The sequence below is a fragment of the Capsella rubella genome, unplaced genomic scaffold, assembly GCF_000375325.1.
Source record: "Capsella rubella cultivar Monte Gargano unplaced genomic scaffold, Caprub1_0 scaffold_3, whole genome shotgun sequence".
In the NCBI taxonomy this organism is placed as follows: Eukaryota; Viridiplantae; Streptophyta; class Magnoliopsida; order Brassicales; family Brassicaceae; genus Capsella; species Capsella rubella.
This window is the reverse complement of record NW_006238921.1, coordinates 321,024-336,613: the sequence shown is the minus strand read 5'-3', so window position 1 is coordinate 336,613 and position 15,590 is coordinate 321,024. Positions and strand designations below refer to the sequence as shown.

Genomic DNA, 15,590 nt, shown 5'->3' with positions numbered 1-15,590 from the left:
TTTCCATAAACGGATTACTCTTATATAAAATTACCCCCAGAGTTGGGAATAAATTACAAGATATACCCCTATGCGGACGTGGCATCGAGTCACCAGCTTTCATCTTTTTGCAAGTTATTCTGTGTTTAGCAAGACACTTGTGTTAATGATTTAACCGTTACTAATCAATTTACTTCGTTATTGAGACAAAAAAAAATGGTGCTGAGATGTGAACATGTGGTATAATACAAAACTCGGTTAACACCCAATGTACAAGACAACCGGTTTAGTATGTGTATAGTAAGGAACACACAGCTTCAACATATGTGTATAGTAAGGAACACACAGCTTCAACATATGCAGCAAACTTCAAAAGTTCTTCTTCCCAGGTTTGACGTTGAATGGAGAACTAGCGGACGGAGGTTGTCACGGTGAGATGTCTCGTGAGTTCTGTGATGCTGAAAGCGCAGGATCTCGGTAAGCAACAACGAGTTCCGAATAGAATTCAGACATGTTTTGGTCTCTCTCGTCTGCTTTGTCTTTGTTTACCAGACACTGCAATAGATACACATCAATCATCACCATATAAAGGTTATGGGAATAAGCTGTCAGAGACTTTATGCGGAAATTTTTATATGCTAAAGTAAGCAGCTTAATGTTTTGTTTTGGTTAGGAATAGTTCTTGATAAAAGAGTATCTTAGCCACATTCCTACTGCTGGATCAAGATGGTTATAACAATAGTAAGTGATTCTCTAAAGCCTTATTTACCTCGGTAGGATAAGATTTGAAATTTGGTAAAAACCGTCTTTGGCAGTAAATGCTGAAAAGGACTGTGAGAATCGGCAGGGGAATTGTTAAATAAGATGCCCATGGAACCTCTTTAAGCCCGAATAATCCGACTGCAATAATGTGCATTAGTACCAAAGAGAAGATAGTATAGCTGTGTACTATTGGCCAAAACTTTCCACCAGTTTCATACTTGGCCGTATATACGTTTAGGAGCTGCAACACAGAAGGACCAAAAAGTGAAGTTAATACTATCACCAAGTTGCAATGGATTCATTAAGGTGAAAACGAATTAAGTGACAAGAAAATGGATTCTTGATGTAACGTTTATGTCATGACTTGAGCTCCAAAAAAGACTTTCGGTTTAAAGATGCTATTCGAGAATTTAGAAAAGGGACTACACTTAAAGAGAGAATAAAAGTGAGATTCCATATAACAAAAAAAGATGATTCATAGGTTATAGAGCAGATTCCTATATGACTATCAGAGTTTTGAGGAGCACTAACAGAGAATATACTTCGCATTGTTTTAGATATTGAATTATTACAAACTCCCTACATAAAAAAGCTGAAGAGTAAGATTGGTTCAGTTACCTGGTTGCGGTAGATGACGTATCCAAGACAAAAGTAGACCAACAAGAACGGCAGTATCAATGGCGAAAGGAAGAAGTATGTTATACCGAGAAGTCCGAAAAATAGAATCTTTGGTATTTCTTGGCAGAAAGGAGTTGAAGGAACCTCGAATTCTTCGTCATCTTCCTTGCCGAAAAGTTTCGTTATTGAACTCCAAAGAAGAGGAACTAAACGGAGGATCTCTGATGATAAACCAGTCCATCCAGATGTCACAACATAAGACACAAAGAACGATGCCTGCACAAATAATTAAACATAACTCATGGTCTGAAAAACAAAATCGTGGAAACCTCAAAACTGGATTTCGTGTTCATTACCTGTGCTGGCACAGCTGCAGCAAGCACACGAGGAATATTCTTAGGTTCAAGGAACACATTAACACGATAAAGAGCAGATCCGGACAGTACATTTGTAAAGAAACTGTTCCACACGGTAAAGATTAGAAGCTTGATACATGCAGATTTCTCGATCTGGCTATGAGAAATGAATCCTTGCATTGAGGAAAGTAGAAGCATAATGGGTGGTACTGTAAAAAGGAAAAGCTGGAAAATCAGACTCGGAAGATATCCCGTAATCACTTGGCTCACGATTTTCCTGTAATCATAAAAATAAAAAAGGTTTTGTAGTTGATTCAATTGAAACCAAGAATCAAAATTTATCTAATTAGGGCTTTACTTACATATTTAATATGCCTTTTAGAAAAGGGAACCAAGTCTCTAACTGGTGAAGATTAGCAAGACCTTGAACCAATACAACAGGGACAATGTATAGGATTAAGAGAGCTACGAAAGCCACGAGGACCACCACATTGGAGATCCATCTTCTCACAAAGGATGCAGTGAAAAATGGCCAATGAACATCGCCAGGCTCGGGAGCTGTCTCAGTCAGCCATTGTGTTGGATCTATACTTTGCTGAATGTTTGTTGCTATTGCAGCACCATGTCTTGTCTTAAAGGAAACAAAAGCAGCTGGAACTTCCTAAAAGGGTTTGCCACACAAAAAAATGAATGAATGTGTTGGAGAATGCAATTACATAAAAGACAAAATCCTCACCTCTCCTGCTAATAAAGACTGTTTCAATCTCATGTCATCTTCTAACTTATCAAGCTTCTTTTGGTAATGGTCAACCACATCAACATTCCTCCCAAACATCCCTAAAAAACCATCCCGCCTAGACTTTTGGCGAGATATGCTTCCAGATTTTACTCGAGTAAGCTTCTTGTACAGTTTCTCAGCATCATTCTACAAATATTAACAAACATATGAATTCCAGATATATCAATAGGTAAGGTAATATAGAGTCCTTACTAGGTAGAAAAGCTTACCATGAGAACTTTTAACTTGTCTGTCCGATGAACAACTATATGAGAAAGATACGAGGAAGAATGATATTCCCTGAAAAAGCTTTCCACTGTCTCACTAATACTGTTCCCAGATACAAGAGGGACGCCACTGACCAGAACCGTAAATTCTTGTGGCTGAGGCTTGGATGAATAAAGATGAGCTATCCGCTTTGATGAAATGTACTTGTGCTCCTGCAAATTTAGTTCAAATATATTTAATGTTCACAGATAGGCGCAAATAAGTAGAATGGAACAAAACAAAAGGCTTCTTACAGAGTAAAGTAGAGAGCAAACAACTGCAGTAAAGATGTATATTGCGCAAAAGTGGACCCACAGCCTGAAGCAAAACACATACAAGCATTTGAAACTAGTGGAGAGAGATGGGATACTGTTTAGGCATAGTTTCGATTTCTTACTTATTTGATCCATCGTTAACATTAGAAATGCTGAAGTTATCCATAGACTTCTTTGGCAGGTCAAAAAACTCTTCAAACTCGGTGCCCATATAATTCACTGGAAGAAGTATAAAGACCCCAACCACAGAAGCAAAGCTAAACACTCTTATACTGCATAGAAAACGCGTTGAAAGGTTCAAGATTATCCGTCCAGAAAGAAAAAGAAATTCAAACTTGAAAGAAGAAACTGAATGAATCAAATCACCTGAAGACAAAAACACGAATGAAGACCAAAGCATCTAAGCCAAGATTCGAAAGGATTTCATCATTGGTAGGTTCCAGTGCTCTTTTGACCCAACCTGCAGTAGGCAAAAGCCTCTCGAGGTTGAACTCATTTGAATGCTGAGATTTCCCGTCTTTAAAAAGCCGAGGACCGTAAACAGTGACATTGCCAGGCTGCTTTCTCAGTATTGAATACAAAGTGAAAAACAGAAAACAGAGCCCAAGATTGATTCCCACTGAGGTTAAAAGTGCTGACAGAAGCATAACTCCAAACTGTGCCCTCCTAAACGAACAACAGGATTGGTTTCAGCCTAGTACTAGACCAAGAGACGCCTGCCAAGAATATGAATTGAGCGTTAGGAGCTACGGAGAATCAAAGAACAACAGACTCAGCAAAGCACTGCAGAGTAAAATCAAAGATCATAATCACTGAAGACAACAGCCTCAGCAAAGCACTGCAGAGTAAAATCAAAGATCATAATCACTGAAGAATCCAGCAAATATGTGAAAATTGAACACAAAGACATACGAATTTACAGTTTAAAAAGCAGGGAGACTTGAGAGGAGGGTAAACCGGAATAGTAATACCATAATCCCATAACCAATCAATGAAATCTTGAAGCTAATAAACGTTGGCTAATATGGATCATTAGATACAAATCACGAGACGATTCTTCCAAAAGGCTGAAGCTTTTCGATTAAACAAAACTCAAGAGGGAGGGAAATACCAGGAGAAAAGATCGAACCTTTGGCATGAATCAGGTGAGGGCCGTGAGGCGGTGATCTTCTCTGAGCTCTGACCCATACACATATGATAAGTCCATGAACCGACACGACACAGATTTCTCGGTTCCTCCAACGTCTTAATCCAAATTGGATTTTTTTACTTTTTCCTTTGCTTTGAGATTCGAAATAGTATCAGATACTATTGATTAATGTTACTTACTGGATCCGGGACTAGGACGACACATGGATTTGTGTAGTTTTACTAATAAATTACAAAATTAGTCCTCTATTTATGCCATTAATTAAAAAAAACATCGAATGTAAAAATACAATTACGTTTGGTTAATGGGCCTAGAAAAATGCCCATTAAGTAAGTGTTCACATTAATGAAAACGATTTGTTATAAATTGTTTTTTTAACAAATAATTAAATAAGTTCCTGAGATATGAAATTCGAACTAAGCTGTTTTTTTTTTTTGAGAATAAAAAGATACGAGGCATTTAGGAATGCCTTTAATGTTGATTGAAACATTGAGAAGAAGAAGCAGAAGCAAGAGAGGGTCGTGACCAATGTTCGAAGCCAAGACCTTGAGGATTCGAACACATCGTGTTCTTGCCACAACGCAATGGTCACATTGGTCGTTCACATCGACCCTGTTATCTATTTTAACCTCTAAAAGGCGGACATTTTTATTTGAACAAACGTTATTACATGGGATTCGTTGGCTTAACAAACATAATAATACGTTTATTTCGAAGGAACAGTAATTGTCGCGGAACAATAGTTCAAAGACATCATCATTAACGTGATTGAAACAGCAAGAAGAAACAAAGACAAAGACACAAAGGAACAATGGCATTTTGGGTGATATTATCTCTCATTTTCAGATGGCTTCGAGAGCTTGAAGGACGTCAGCTTTGACATCTTCAAAGTCTTCAACTCCAAAGCTGAAACGCACCAAGTTATCTTTGATACCATATTTCAGCCTCTCCTCTTGCGTCAGATCCCTATAGCCAAATCAATTAGTCAAACGACAAATCCGGAATTTTTTATGAGTTTGTCAACTCGGAAGCATATATACATACCAGTAGGACATGATGGCAGGTTGGTCCACGATGCTCTCGCAGCCACCGAAAGATGGTGCAATGTAAGGTATCTTGAGAGAATCCACAAACTTGATTGTCCTTTCAATGTCTCCATCAATCTACCAAATCAAGATAGATCACGGTTTTCAGGATCATTTATACTCTTGAATGATTAGAGGGACATAGGGAGATTAGGTTGGTGACTGATCTTTACCTCGAAACTGACCACACCTCCAAAACCAGTCATTTGTCGCTTGGCGAGTTCATGTTCGGGATGACTTGGAAGACCTGGATAGTACACATGACTCACCTGCAAATCAAAATGGATCAGATCGTTACAGTTTCATGTCAGGAAATTTACTTAAAAAAGTGCACACAAGAGATATTACATACCTTAGGATGTGCCTCTAAAATTTCGGCCATTCTAAAAGCGGTCGAATTCTGTTGCTGTACACGAAGATGCATCGTCTTCATGCCTCGGATGATTAGGTACGCAGCGTTCTGTTGACAAATTTTTATGAGAATTCATGAAATAAAGAATAATAAGAGAGAGAGAGAGATTCATAAGAGGGTCAAGTAATTTACCGGGTTAAGTGTGCCTCCCAGCACATGATGCAGATTGCGGATTTCTGAAACCAACTTCAGTGGACCGCAGATGCATCCACCAAGAACCTAAGCCAAGGAGTAACAAGCTTTGTTAGTAATTATACAGCCAATAAATGCTCTTCTGATGTTTTACAATACATGGAACACTTTTTACTCACATCATTGTGTCCTCCAATGTACTTTGTAGCAGAGTGCACGACAAGATCAGCACCAAGCGCAAGGGCTTTCTGATTCAGAGGTGTTGCGAAGGTGCCATCAATGCAAACAAGAGTTCCCCTTTTGTGGCATATATTTGAAACTAGCTCAATGTCGACACATCTAAGGAATGGGTTTGTTGGGGACTCCGTGAAGAACAGAGAAACCTGCCAGACAAGTCGGAATGAATTTGAGAGACATATTCTATTTCCAACAATAAGAAGGAAATTTATGCACAATATGTTACAGAACTGACCTTGAACTCATTCACTGCAGCTTCAAGCCCTGCGATGTCAGCAGGATCAATCACAGTGACCTGGACACAGAAAACATGAAATTAATCATCCAACTTGGAATGGATCTCTGTGCGTTATATAGTCTTTAAGAAACAGAGAACATGGGAAAGTTCAAAAGAAAGACTGTAAATATAAATTTCGGCGTCATGAGTTCTTACAGTGATCCCCATCTTGGGAAGAAAATTCTCCATGAAGATTCTTGTCTTCCTGTAGCAATCTGTAGTAGTGACAATGTGTCCACCAGCAGGAACCAAAGCCAAAAGCATAACAGTGCTAGCACACATCCCAGAGGCCATAACCAAAGTCGATTCAGCTCCTTCAAGTGCACTACACATTATATTAATCAAACAGATCCAAAGGCATCAAGAAGAGAATCCTTAGGAAAGAGGCAAGTGTAATTATAAAAGACATAAGGAAGACAAAATAATAACCTTATCTTCTCTTCAAGTACAACAGTCGTAGGGTTACCATAACGACCATACTCGAAACTTATACTCCGTTTCTCCTACAACAAATTCAAGTTTTCGAAGCAAAAGTCAATGATGCAGTAAAAAAAAACTAGTACAGATTCTTCTTTCAACCAAAGTTAATATATTGTCGAGTATAAAAAGCAGACGGGACTCAAAAAACGCACCTTGAAGTCAAGGAGCTCGGCAGTTTTCTTAAAGAAGTAGGCAGATGTGTTGACTACAGGAGTAGTGATAGCGTCCGTGACTATACCACGACCTAACCTCTCACCTGAGTAGAAACCCCAATTTAAAAGAATCAGATATGAAATGTCCAAAAAAATCAACGAGAAATGGATCTAGCAAGGAGACGTACCGGCATGAACAGTAAGGCTCCCATCGGAGCTTAAGAATGAGTGTTTGGAATCCGTTAGCTGTACACTACCTATCTTCTCCCTGATCCCCTCCCCGGCCACCAGAACCTCCTCATCGACGCTTTCAAGCACGACGGGAGGAACGGCGGCCACGGGGGCGGCGGCGGCGGACGAGGCTGCGGCTGCAGATGCGGCGGAAGAAACCGCAGATGCAGACGAGGCAGCAGCCGCCGCCGCCGCCGAAGGTAACCCGGAGGAAGGGTTGTTGGACCACTTAGCCGCCACGATCTGCGCAACACCGATGTTGCTACAGTTTCTACGGGCTTTGATGCTCAGCTGACGGACAAAATTAGGAGGAAACCTCAAGATCCTGGAGGACAACCCACCGTCGCCGGTGAATGAGGAAGAGATCCCAGCGGCGGCATTGACACGGCGGCGGGATGATCCACCGACGGGAGAACCGACGAGATCTGGATCAGAACGGCATTGAAAGCCGGAGATGGAGGATGAGGAGAAGATCGTAGGGCACTGGAACGAGGAGACGGCCATTGTTTCGTTTGCTGTGAAACTCTCTTTTTGTGACTCTCTCTCTCTATCTCTCTGTGGTTTAGAGGTGCGTAAGGGATTTCTCCATGGGCGGGTTTTTAACAAGCTAAATTTGCTTTTGTCGTTTTGTGTGGTTTTTTTAACCACTCCTTTGGGTTTAGATTAACTTAACCAAATATCTTAAACTAAACCACGGTTTTATTCTCTTTTTTTTTTTTACTAAAATATATAGTCGTATAGGATTATTATTTCCTAATTTTGTTTGCGTGACTGACAAATATATTTTTTCTAATTTTTCTACGTTACAAAAATAGAACACGTTGCTTGCCAGATTTTTTAATTACTTATCTCCTAATTAAAAATAGAAAAAAATGTTGGATTTCGAGAATGTGTTTGTTTGTTGAGTTTTCAATTCAAAGTTCCAACTCATTATTGTTAAACATTCAATTTCATGTTGAAAATTTGGTAAAGAAAGTAGTAAACGTAATTAACTACATGGAATATTTTGAGTCAACCGGCTTGTTTTTTTTTACATGAATATGAGAACAATGTTTAAATAGTATAGCTAATGTATTTAAAGAATAGAACTCTATCTATCTAATCATCTTTGGCTAAACCAAATTTAGTGTTTTTTGTTTTGACTATGACCTCTTGTGTAGTCTTCAAATAGAATCTAAGCAATTAGATAGGATAACAGAGTGTTACAAACGAACCAATTTAAACTTTTTGAAGTTACAAATAATTGTTAACGTCATGACCACCTCTATTAGTATTTGCCAAAACAATGATCAAAATGTAACCTAACTGACATTTTATATATATAAGATTAAAGCAGTGTTTTAATCTCTCATCTCTTTTTTTTTTTTTTTTTTTGGAACAAACATATGGCAATCTTTGTTTTGGTTTAAAAATTGGACCAGAAATATAAATAAACAAGGTCCACTTGAACGTGAGATAGTGGGTCTGGGTCCAAACACCAAAGTCGTTTTAAAGACAAGACACCCCCATCAGTTAGGTTAGGTCACACCTCGAAAGCTTTTGCATTTGTGGTCATTTTTGTTCATGTTGCAATAAAAATAACATACAAAGATGAGCAAAACAAAAACATGATTGAACGTATTTTGTAAATATAATCGTTCAAAACAAAAATTCAATTGAAAACACAGTTATATACTGGAAAAAAGGAAAAAAAACAAAAGAAGTTAATCAGACAAATCAGTTTGGTAACCCTGAAGTGTGAGTTTAAAAATATGTTCTTAGCGTTATTTTACGAAAATGCCACTTATAAAATGTGTGAACGTGCGTTTTGTGACCCAAGGGTAGGTAAGTGTAGGTCGCGGTGCTTTTGATTACTAGTATTTTATTTTAATTTGTGGATTTTAAAGAATGATTAATTCGTTAAATGCATTGTATTGTTTGCTTATTGAAGTGAAGTATCACATGCTTGAATCATTAAACAAAACAACATTTAACAACGTATCAAGCGAAAAAAAGCCACCACTAACAAACAAACACAAACTGATCGTATAAAATTTGCATAAGGGGATTTGTGACTGATCTTAAAGTAAAACAAATTAAAAGATGCCGTCTACGTTGGTTATCATTATTGATATATAAATCTTATGAACTTTTTAATGTTCACTAAAATAATTATAAAAAATTGAGACCCTACAAATTGGCCGGCTTTAACTATAGCCAGAAATATATAATTGGCTGGAAATTTACAAAAATTATAATGTTTGCGTAATTCATTTGATTGAGGATTTAATTCATGATTACGACCCATATAATACTTTCATTTATATTTCTTTTTGAAGATTGATGATAGTCAAGATTACTACTATACATCTTTTCCTAATTTAATCGAAACCTACTATCAGTTGATGATGGCCAGCCAAATGGACCACACACACACACACACAAAAACCACTTATAGTGATGTTTCTTTTTTTTCTTTCTATATATATTGAAAAAGCATACACGAATTATTCTTTAAGTTATCATCCGTCCAATGAAGAAAGCACCAACGATAAAAATTAACCGATAACTACGTGTCCCATGCCTCCCCATTCACGTCTATGTCGTGTTGATGGTTTTAGTATTACTGCAATGTTGTTGTTCAATGGGTCATTGAGAGAATGCTTTGTCTTCTTATTTCCCTAGTTTTCTTTCAAACTCTTTCTGGCACGCCTTTCTATTGCAGTCTTTGGATTCGATACAATCACCATAGGTTATATATACTTGAGAGATGATATAACAGATTGATGTTTATTGAATAGAAAAAGCAACAAAAAGGACCTCGGTTTTAAACCAAAATGGTGGTAATATGATTTGCTTTATCAGACAAAAGGTTTCTCTTCTTTGTCAAATCAGAAAAATCGGAAAGAAAAAAGAAAAGTCACCGAGGGAGAGATATAACATAAGATGAAACAGCTACATTTGGAGATGACGATAACTTTGGCTTCATATTCTTATTGTGAAGGGGAGACAAGAGTTGGTTTAGTGATGAGCCTTGGCTTCCGCCTTAATCTGTGAGTTCTTCTTTATCTGCATATAAAACAAACATTTTGTTGGTATCATCATCACACAATCAAAGATGAATAAACAATGGGATGCCCTGAAGATAGTAACCAAGACTCGTCCTGCATGCATAACTATTTTCCTATGGTTTGGAAACCAGACATACCAATGCAAACTCATACTTTGAAAGGCAACCAAAATAAAATACATTGCAGTGGTGAGAAAAACGTCTATAAAACATCATGTAAAGCTATTATGATCATACAGTGGACCATTGGATTCAAGGAAGGATCATGTTTCTTGCAAAAAGATTACCCCGATTAAAAGGAGAAAAGTAGTAAACTTGTAATTCAGATATCTACTTAGCTAACTATACAATGCTTAGCTAAAATCTAGTAATAGTCAAGCCAAAAAAAAACAAAACTTCAAAGTATCATTCAAGCAACAGATAATAATAAACATCACATATGATTCGATGGAGAATATCAAACTTCTCATTAATGCAAAAGCCATAATCTTCGAATTTGCTATGATGGAAAGTGTCAGGATCAGAATGGTAAAACCTTTTTAAACATCAAGAAAGGATCATGTGTCCTAGATTCTCCTAATTTACGAAACTAGAGGTGGAGAAATCTGATAAGACATGGAAGGTAAAGATATATTAAACCTTCAAAGCCTTGAGCTTCACGTTCCCGTAGATGAGACCCAAACCGAAAGCCGAAGCACGAGCAACCTAATTGAATGATACACAAACAAAAATAAGGCTTGATGAACTCTTAAAAAACAAAAGCTCTACAAGTCAAAATACAGATCGAGAAATTGATCCGAGGGAGAGAGATTGATTACCAGAGCAAGAGTGCTGGTACCGGAGTAAAGTCCTGGAGGTGGCGCCATTGATTAGCAGGTTCGTCGGCACTGATTTAAACCCTAAAACCCCAAATCGATCGAATATTCCGAAATCTCAGATTCGCGAGGAGTGATTAGAAAAGACCCCAGCGGCTCCTTTGTCTCCGTCTTGTCAGAAAAAAAAAAAGTATTCACTAGGCTTTTAATGGGCCTTTGATCAATAGTATTAGAAATGCTCAGGCCCATATCCTTCTTACTCCAATTTTTTTGTAATTTTAATCTTTGTCGTATGCACGTTTAATGATAAAACTTTTATTAACATAAATAAATAAATATAGAAATCAAGACTGAAAAATGAAAATCAATGCATTTTTTCATTTTTTGTAACCCATGACCATTTTTCTAAAATAATCATCACATGCTTTTTTCAATATAGGAAATCAATGTGTATAGAATGATCTTCACCATTCCCTCAATGAGACCGAAAAGTTTTTAATGCTGCAGAGAATTTGCTCATTTTCACTTCCAAGCTTTCCTTCCTCTGAACTGGCTTCCGCTGAGGCTATTCTTTATTTTCTTGGCTAACTTTGATTTCCCAGCCTTTCTTCTTACTGCAGCGAGAGGCATCTTCTTCTTGTGCTCCTTCTGTCTATTGCTCGATCCTCCGCTCTGCGTTTTCCAATTCACACCATTATCATATTGGACCATCAAACAAAACATATTCTATGCTTTGGTTTGTTAATTAACCATTTCTTTCGTAACAAGAAAAACAAGATACCTTCTTCTGCTTGATGGCTGTCTTGGATTTGTATTTCCCTCGCTCCTCCCTACCTGCTTTGACTAACTCTAGCCTTTCTTCTTTTGTTAGTTTATGCCTTATGTGAGCCTGTGGAATAGAGTACAAACCATTCACTTTAACATCGAATGAGTGAGCCAAACAACATTTTGTGTTGACTAAAATGGAGCAGCTTCTCATAGTAACAGCTTACTTCAAGTTTGGCTGGATTGACCAGCTTCTTACTTAGCTGATCACAGTCCGGAACTTTGAATCCTTTTCGAGCCAATGCAATTTTCACATCCTTCTTTGCCTGTATATGACACAAAACATCAACAACGTTGGACTCTTTTTTACCAAACAGAGGAAAACAGAGCTTCACTCTTTCTCATTTATATATATACTGTACCTGAAGTTCTTTGATTTTTCGGAAGTCCTCATTCGAAAGTATGCCATCACTTTCACCAAAAGATGGCTGTTCGCTCTTTGCTTCTGCGCATCTCTTTAGTGCTCGCAAGCTTGTATCAGCAGCGAGAAGACTCGCATCAAAATCTTCTATCTTCCTTTTCTTCCCCTTTGCTTTCTCTTTGTTTCCACTACCCTCCACACAAGAATCAGAAGTTTCTCCATCCTCTTCTTCATTTTCCGAATCAGTCTCGGCTTCATCACTATCATTCTCCTTTTCCTCATCATCACCACTGACCAAAGTATCAATATCACTATCATCTTCTTTGTCACTCATATCATCACCATCATCAGAATCTTCTTCAGCCTCGTCCTCAGTTCCACATTCATCAGGTGTCAGCTCCTGTTTGATATCATCACTGCCAGGCAACGCGGCCACTTCATCATCGTCTTGATCATTATCACTTTCTTGCAATAACTCAACATTGGGAACATTGCTGAATACAGTAGCTTCTCCATATTGTTTAGGTCTGGCAATGGGACCTCCAGGGCGGCCACGGTCTTTTTTTACTAGAAGCGAAGGGTTGATCTGAAATTACAAAATGTATTTGTTGGTTAACCACATACATGGATGATTTTGTTCCAATTAACAAAATCAAATGCTTCTGCTACCTCTCTGAACAACGCTATGAGGGAACGAGATGCTGATGAGATGGCTTTATTATGGGCATGGTCCTTTTTATACCGAGCAAGATCTTGCAGCAAGTCTTCTGTCATCAACTGAAGTAAAGGATACAAAATTTAGAAGAAGCAAAAAGAGAGATTCGTTCTGTATAACTATATTTTCTATGAGAATATTAAACCAGAGTTAAGAATTAGTTACATCGTGAATCCGAAGGCACATTTCTCGTACCACATTGAGTCCGACAGCAATAGCCTGGTTACATAAAATGGAAACAATGAATTAAAAAGAAGAATATAGTAAATGATAGGATAAGCTTTCTAGTTAAGTCCCTTGATGTGAGAACGCTTGAAAATCACACCTCAGGACGTGAGCCGTTGGGTAAAAACTCATTAACTATTTGCTTGAACAGTGGCTCCACTGCATCCGAAGGTACCTGCCCGAGATAAAAATTGTTGCAAGGATTGAAGAATGAGAAAAGCAAAAAATGCTTTAGAGTGAAGATGTTTCTATACCCCATCATGGCAAGCCTGAACTGCTGCTGCAAGTATTTGTGTAGTGTCCTTTCTACCTTGCTGCATTTAAGAGCAGCATCCCCATTTCAATCATATTTCAACAAAGAAGTTTTAAAAGTGCAGTTAGCAAATGTTACCTTAGCATAGTTTTGAAGATAAGTATAAAAGCTTAATAAATGCAACTTGTGAAGACCAATTGTTCGTGCAATAACTTTCATCATCATCAACTTGGTCTGCAACACCAGGAAAAAGACCAATTGTTAGCTCATATATGTTTCTATAGAATGGATGAATTGCTAGCTACTTAAAATATAATTACCTCAAACCGTTCATTAGTTTGCCCAATGCTCTTACCAGTCTGAAGACGAGAAAGCAACCTTTCTGCAAAGTTCTGTAATAGAAGAAAACTCTCAGTTATTGCCACTCCATATACTACCGTGTAATTACTTTCCCTGCATATATGAGACACTACAAAAAGCTAGGAAATGAACCTGTGGATCATTTAGATAATTAAGAGGTGAATAATTTGAAGTGGTGTTCTCAGAAGATGCACGCTGCTTTTTTTTTATACTTCTCATCGCGCGTTGCAGCTTAGCTTGCTTTTTCTTCTTGCTCGAAGACGTACCTTGGTTGGTCGCCTAGACATCCGAAAGGGAAAATTTATTTAAGCAAATATAAACTAACCAAAAAAAGTTTCCCAAGATATCAATGCATATCATATAAACAAGACCTAGTTATTTACTTATATATTCGTCATGAAAAAAATGACATCGACAACTAGGAAGGTGAAAATTCAATGAAGAACTAACTAATAAGCGTCTTCATATATAGTCTGGAATAAAATTCATATATAATGTTGTTTACCTTGTACACAGCCTCTCTGTTAATCATAACATGAGATGCTTGTTTTGAATCCTCGTCATCGCTGCTTGAAGCATCACTATCATCCTCATTGTCATTGTTTTCGCAGTCAAGAAGAAACCGAAGGGAAGATATCATGATCCTGATGAACATGCATGTTAAAAAAGAGAAGTTAGTAATTTGACCAACTAAATCATATCATAATATATTCCACAGTTAGGGGATTAAAAACAAGAAAGATATACCTAGGTGAGGTATGAAAGCACGCTTCACAAATCGCAATTGCTACTCTGTCATGTTTATCACCAAACCAGACCTTTCTCTTGTGAAGTTCACAAAGGGTAACAAATGCTCTCTTAGCCTTGGCTTCATCTTCTTGCTACAAACAAAAGACACAAGCAATCAACATTATATTATCTACTTCAGTTACAATGAAAAGGGAAATGAAAAAGAATCATTACCTCCAACATAGAGATTACAATCTTCTGAAGTGATTTGTGCCTTGGATCAGTGATACTCATCTTACGAATGGTTTGAACAATGTGAGAGAAAGCAAGCTTCCGCAAGTTTTTATCACCAAGAGTCTGAATATCCAGAAACAGAGCCAGCAAATCCTCCATGACAAGACTCTTAACATGCACACAATAGAATCATATTATTAAGAAACATACCTTTCGATTCGTATCAAATCACATACAAAGAAAAAAAAAACCTTTCGATTCATCAGAAGAATCAGAGCTTGCGCAACCTGGTTCCGAAGCCCCGACGGCATTGCCAGGCATGAGGTACGGAGTAAATCAGTCAATTGAGCTGGGAATGCGGAGAGCTGCTTCGGGTAAAACGGAGTGACATGAGACAGAAACATGACTCGGTCGCCGAGGTTCTTGGCAACGGAAGGGTCGGAGCCGACGGAGGAGAAAGTGAGAGCGGCCTGTTGCTGAAAGAGATCGAGGGAGGCTTTGAACTGTTTGTAAATCAAATGGAGCTCCGTTTCGTAACCCTCTGGGTCACGCTTTATTTGACTCCGAAGGATAGGAAGGCTGAGATTCTCGGAGCTCCGGCCAGACGCCTTCAGTGACTCCGGCGTAAGACCTAGAGATCCGGCCATCATCGGAAGGAAGGAACCCTTGCGGTTTTTACAGACTTGAGAGACACTTTTGAATTTTTGATCTTTTTATTTTGATCCTTTAGGTTAAGTATTCACTGGGCTTTTATGGGCCTTTTTGTCAATACTACGTAGTCCTTACCTAAAAGTTCAGGCCCATTATTTCCCGTAAGATTGAAAATCAAAGTT

At 38.0% G+C, this 15,590-nt stretch overlaps 4 protein-coding genes across 9 annotated transcripts; all 4 read right to left on the bottom strand.

Annotated features, from left to right (window-relative positions):
- Nucleotides 1-142: 142 nt before the first annotated feature.
- Nucleotides 143-4,339, bottom strand: LOC17890757 (CSC1-like protein HYP1). Of its 5 annotated transcripts, none has more exons than XM_023785915.1 (11): nucleotides 4,165-4,339; nucleotides 3,402-3,751; nucleotides 3,158-3,307; nucleotides 3,015-3,078; nucleotides 2,724-2,933; nucleotides 2,452-2,640; nucleotides 2,078-2,376; nucleotides 1,716-1,992; nucleotides 1,504-1,635; nucleotides 749-982; nucleotides 143-534 (listed from the first exon to the last, which is right to left on the bottom strand). In XM_023785915.1, exons 2-11 carry the CDS (start codon nucleotides 3,680-3,682, stop codon nucleotides 406-408), a joined length of 1,965 nt encoding a protein of 654 aa, XP_023641683.1. In that variant the 5' UTR covers nucleotides 3,683-3,751; nucleotides 4,165-4,339; the 3' UTR covers nucleotides 143-405. The 5 variants fall into 5 exon arrangements, with proteins under 5 accessions (XP_023641683.1, XP_023641680.1, XP_006299849.1 ...); XM_023785912.1 differs by having other exon boundaries at nucleotides 1,360-1,635; nucleotides 4,147-4,337; XM_006299787.2 differs by having other exon boundaries at nucleotides 1,360-1,635; nucleotides 4,165-4,336.
- A 468-nt stretch (nucleotides 4,340-4,807) lies between these two features.
- On the bottom strand, nucleotides 4,808-7,761 carry LOC17891341 (cystathionine gamma-synthase 1, chloroplastic). Its single transcript, XM_006297221.2, has 11 exons — nucleotides 7,149-7,761; nucleotides 6,961-7,064; nucleotides 6,758-6,831; nucleotides 6,485-6,653; nucleotides 6,287-6,346; nucleotides 5,994-6,197; nucleotides 5,815-5,901; nucleotides 5,623-5,730; nucleotides 5,444-5,539; nucleotides 5,230-5,348; nucleotides 4,808-5,151 (listed from the first exon to the last, which is right to left on the bottom strand). The coding sequence occupies exons 1-11, from the start codon at nucleotides 7,693-7,695 to the stop codon at nucleotides 5,028-5,030; spliced, it is 1,692 nt and encodes a 563-aa protein (XP_006297283.2). The 5' UTR covers nucleotides 7,696-7,761; the 3' UTR covers nucleotides 4,808-5,027.
- A 2,180-nt stretch (nucleotides 7,762-9,941) lies between these two features.
- Nucleotides 9,942-11,219, bottom strand: LOC111831496. Its single transcript, XM_023786006.1, has 3 exons — nucleotides 11,059-11,219; nucleotides 10,880-10,945; nucleotides 9,942-10,239 (listed from the first exon to the last, which is right to left on the bottom strand). Exons 1-3 carry the CDS (start codon nucleotides 11,104-11,106, stop codon nucleotides 10,192-10,194), a joined length of 162 nt encoding a protein of 53 aa, XP_023641774.1. The 5' UTR covers nucleotides 11,107-11,219; the 3' UTR covers nucleotides 9,942-10,191.
- Nucleotides 11,220-11,413: 194 nt separating this feature from the next.
- On the bottom strand, nucleotides 11,414-15,424 carry LOC17892495 (protein SDA1 homolog). 2 transcript variants are annotated; one of them, XM_006296955.2, is made up of 15 exons: nucleotides 15,009-15,424; nucleotides 14,758-14,925; nucleotides 14,542-14,675; nucleotides 14,300-14,438; nucleotides 13,927-14,073; nucleotides 13,755-13,826; nucleotides 13,573-13,668; nucleotides 13,436-13,495; nucleotides 13,282-13,356; nucleotides 13,122-13,175; nucleotides 12,911-13,018; nucleotides 12,243-12,827; nucleotides 12,048-12,146; nucleotides 11,837-11,944; nucleotides 11,414-11,727 (listed from the first exon to the last, which is right to left on the bottom strand). In XM_006296955.2, the coding sequence occupies exons 1-15, from the start codon at nucleotides 15,405-15,407 to the stop codon at nucleotides 11,578-11,580; spliced, it is 2,394 nt and encodes a 797-aa protein (XP_006297017.1). In that variant the 5' UTR covers nucleotides 15,408-15,424; the 3' UTR covers nucleotides 11,414-11,577. The 2 variants fall into 2 exon arrangements, with proteins under 2 accessions (XP_006297017.1, XP_023641890.1); XM_023786122.1 differs by having other exon boundaries at nucleotides 15,045-15,424.
- Nucleotides 15,425-15,590: the final 166 nt, after the last annotated feature.

Bases quoted from the DNA above. Each gene is read 5' to 3' on its own strand.
- LOC17890757 (XM_023785912.1), bottom strand. From the start codon at position 3,682: ATGCTTCTGTCAGCACTTTTAACCTCAGTGGGAATCAATCTTGGGCTC. The intron at 2,641-2,723 runs GTAAGCTTTTCT...TAATATTTGTAG, and splicing joins ACAAGTTAAAAGTTCTCATG to AATGATGCTGAGAAACTGTA. The intron at 535-748 runs GTAAATAAGGCT...TATCTATTGCAG, and splicing joins TCAAATCTTATCCTACCGAG to TGTCTGGTAAACAAAGACAA.
- LOC111831496 (XM_023786006.1), bottom strand. From the start codon at position 11,106: ATGGCGCCACCTCCAGGACTTTACTCCGGTACCAGCACTCTTGCTCTG. The intron at 10,946-11,058 runs GTAATCAATCTC...TCATTCAATTAG, and splicing joins GTACCAGCACTCTTGCTCTG to GTTGCTCGTGCTTCGGCTTT. The intron at 10,240-10,879 runs GTTTAATATATC...TTTTATATGCAG, and splicing joins TGAAGCTCAAGGCTTTGAAG to ATAAAGAAGAACTCACAGAT.
- LOC17892495 (XM_006296955.2), bottom strand. From the start codon at position 15,407: ATGATGGCCGGATCTCTAGGTCTTACGCCGGAGTCACTGAAGGCGTCT. The intron at 13,827-13,926 runs GTTCATTTCCTA...CTTCTATTACAG, and splicing joins ATTATCTAAATGATCCACAG to AACTTTGCAGAAAGGTTGCT. The intron at 13,019-13,121 runs GTAACTAATTCT...CCTTTACTTCAG, and splicing joins TGTGCCTTCGGATTCACGAT to TTGATGACAGAAGACTTGCT.
- LOC17891341 (XM_006297221.2), bottom strand. From the start codon at position 7,695: ATGGCCGTCTCCTCGTTCCAGTGCCCTACGATCTTCTCCTCATCCTCC. The intron at 5,540-5,622 runs GTATGTAATATC...TTTGATTTGCAG, and splicing joins TTTTAGAGGCACATCCTAAG to GTGAGTCATGTGTACTATCC. The intron at 5,349-5,443 runs GTAAAGATCAGT...TTGATTTGGTAG, and splicing joins GAGGTGTGGTCAGTTTCGAG to ATTGATGGAGACATTGAAAG.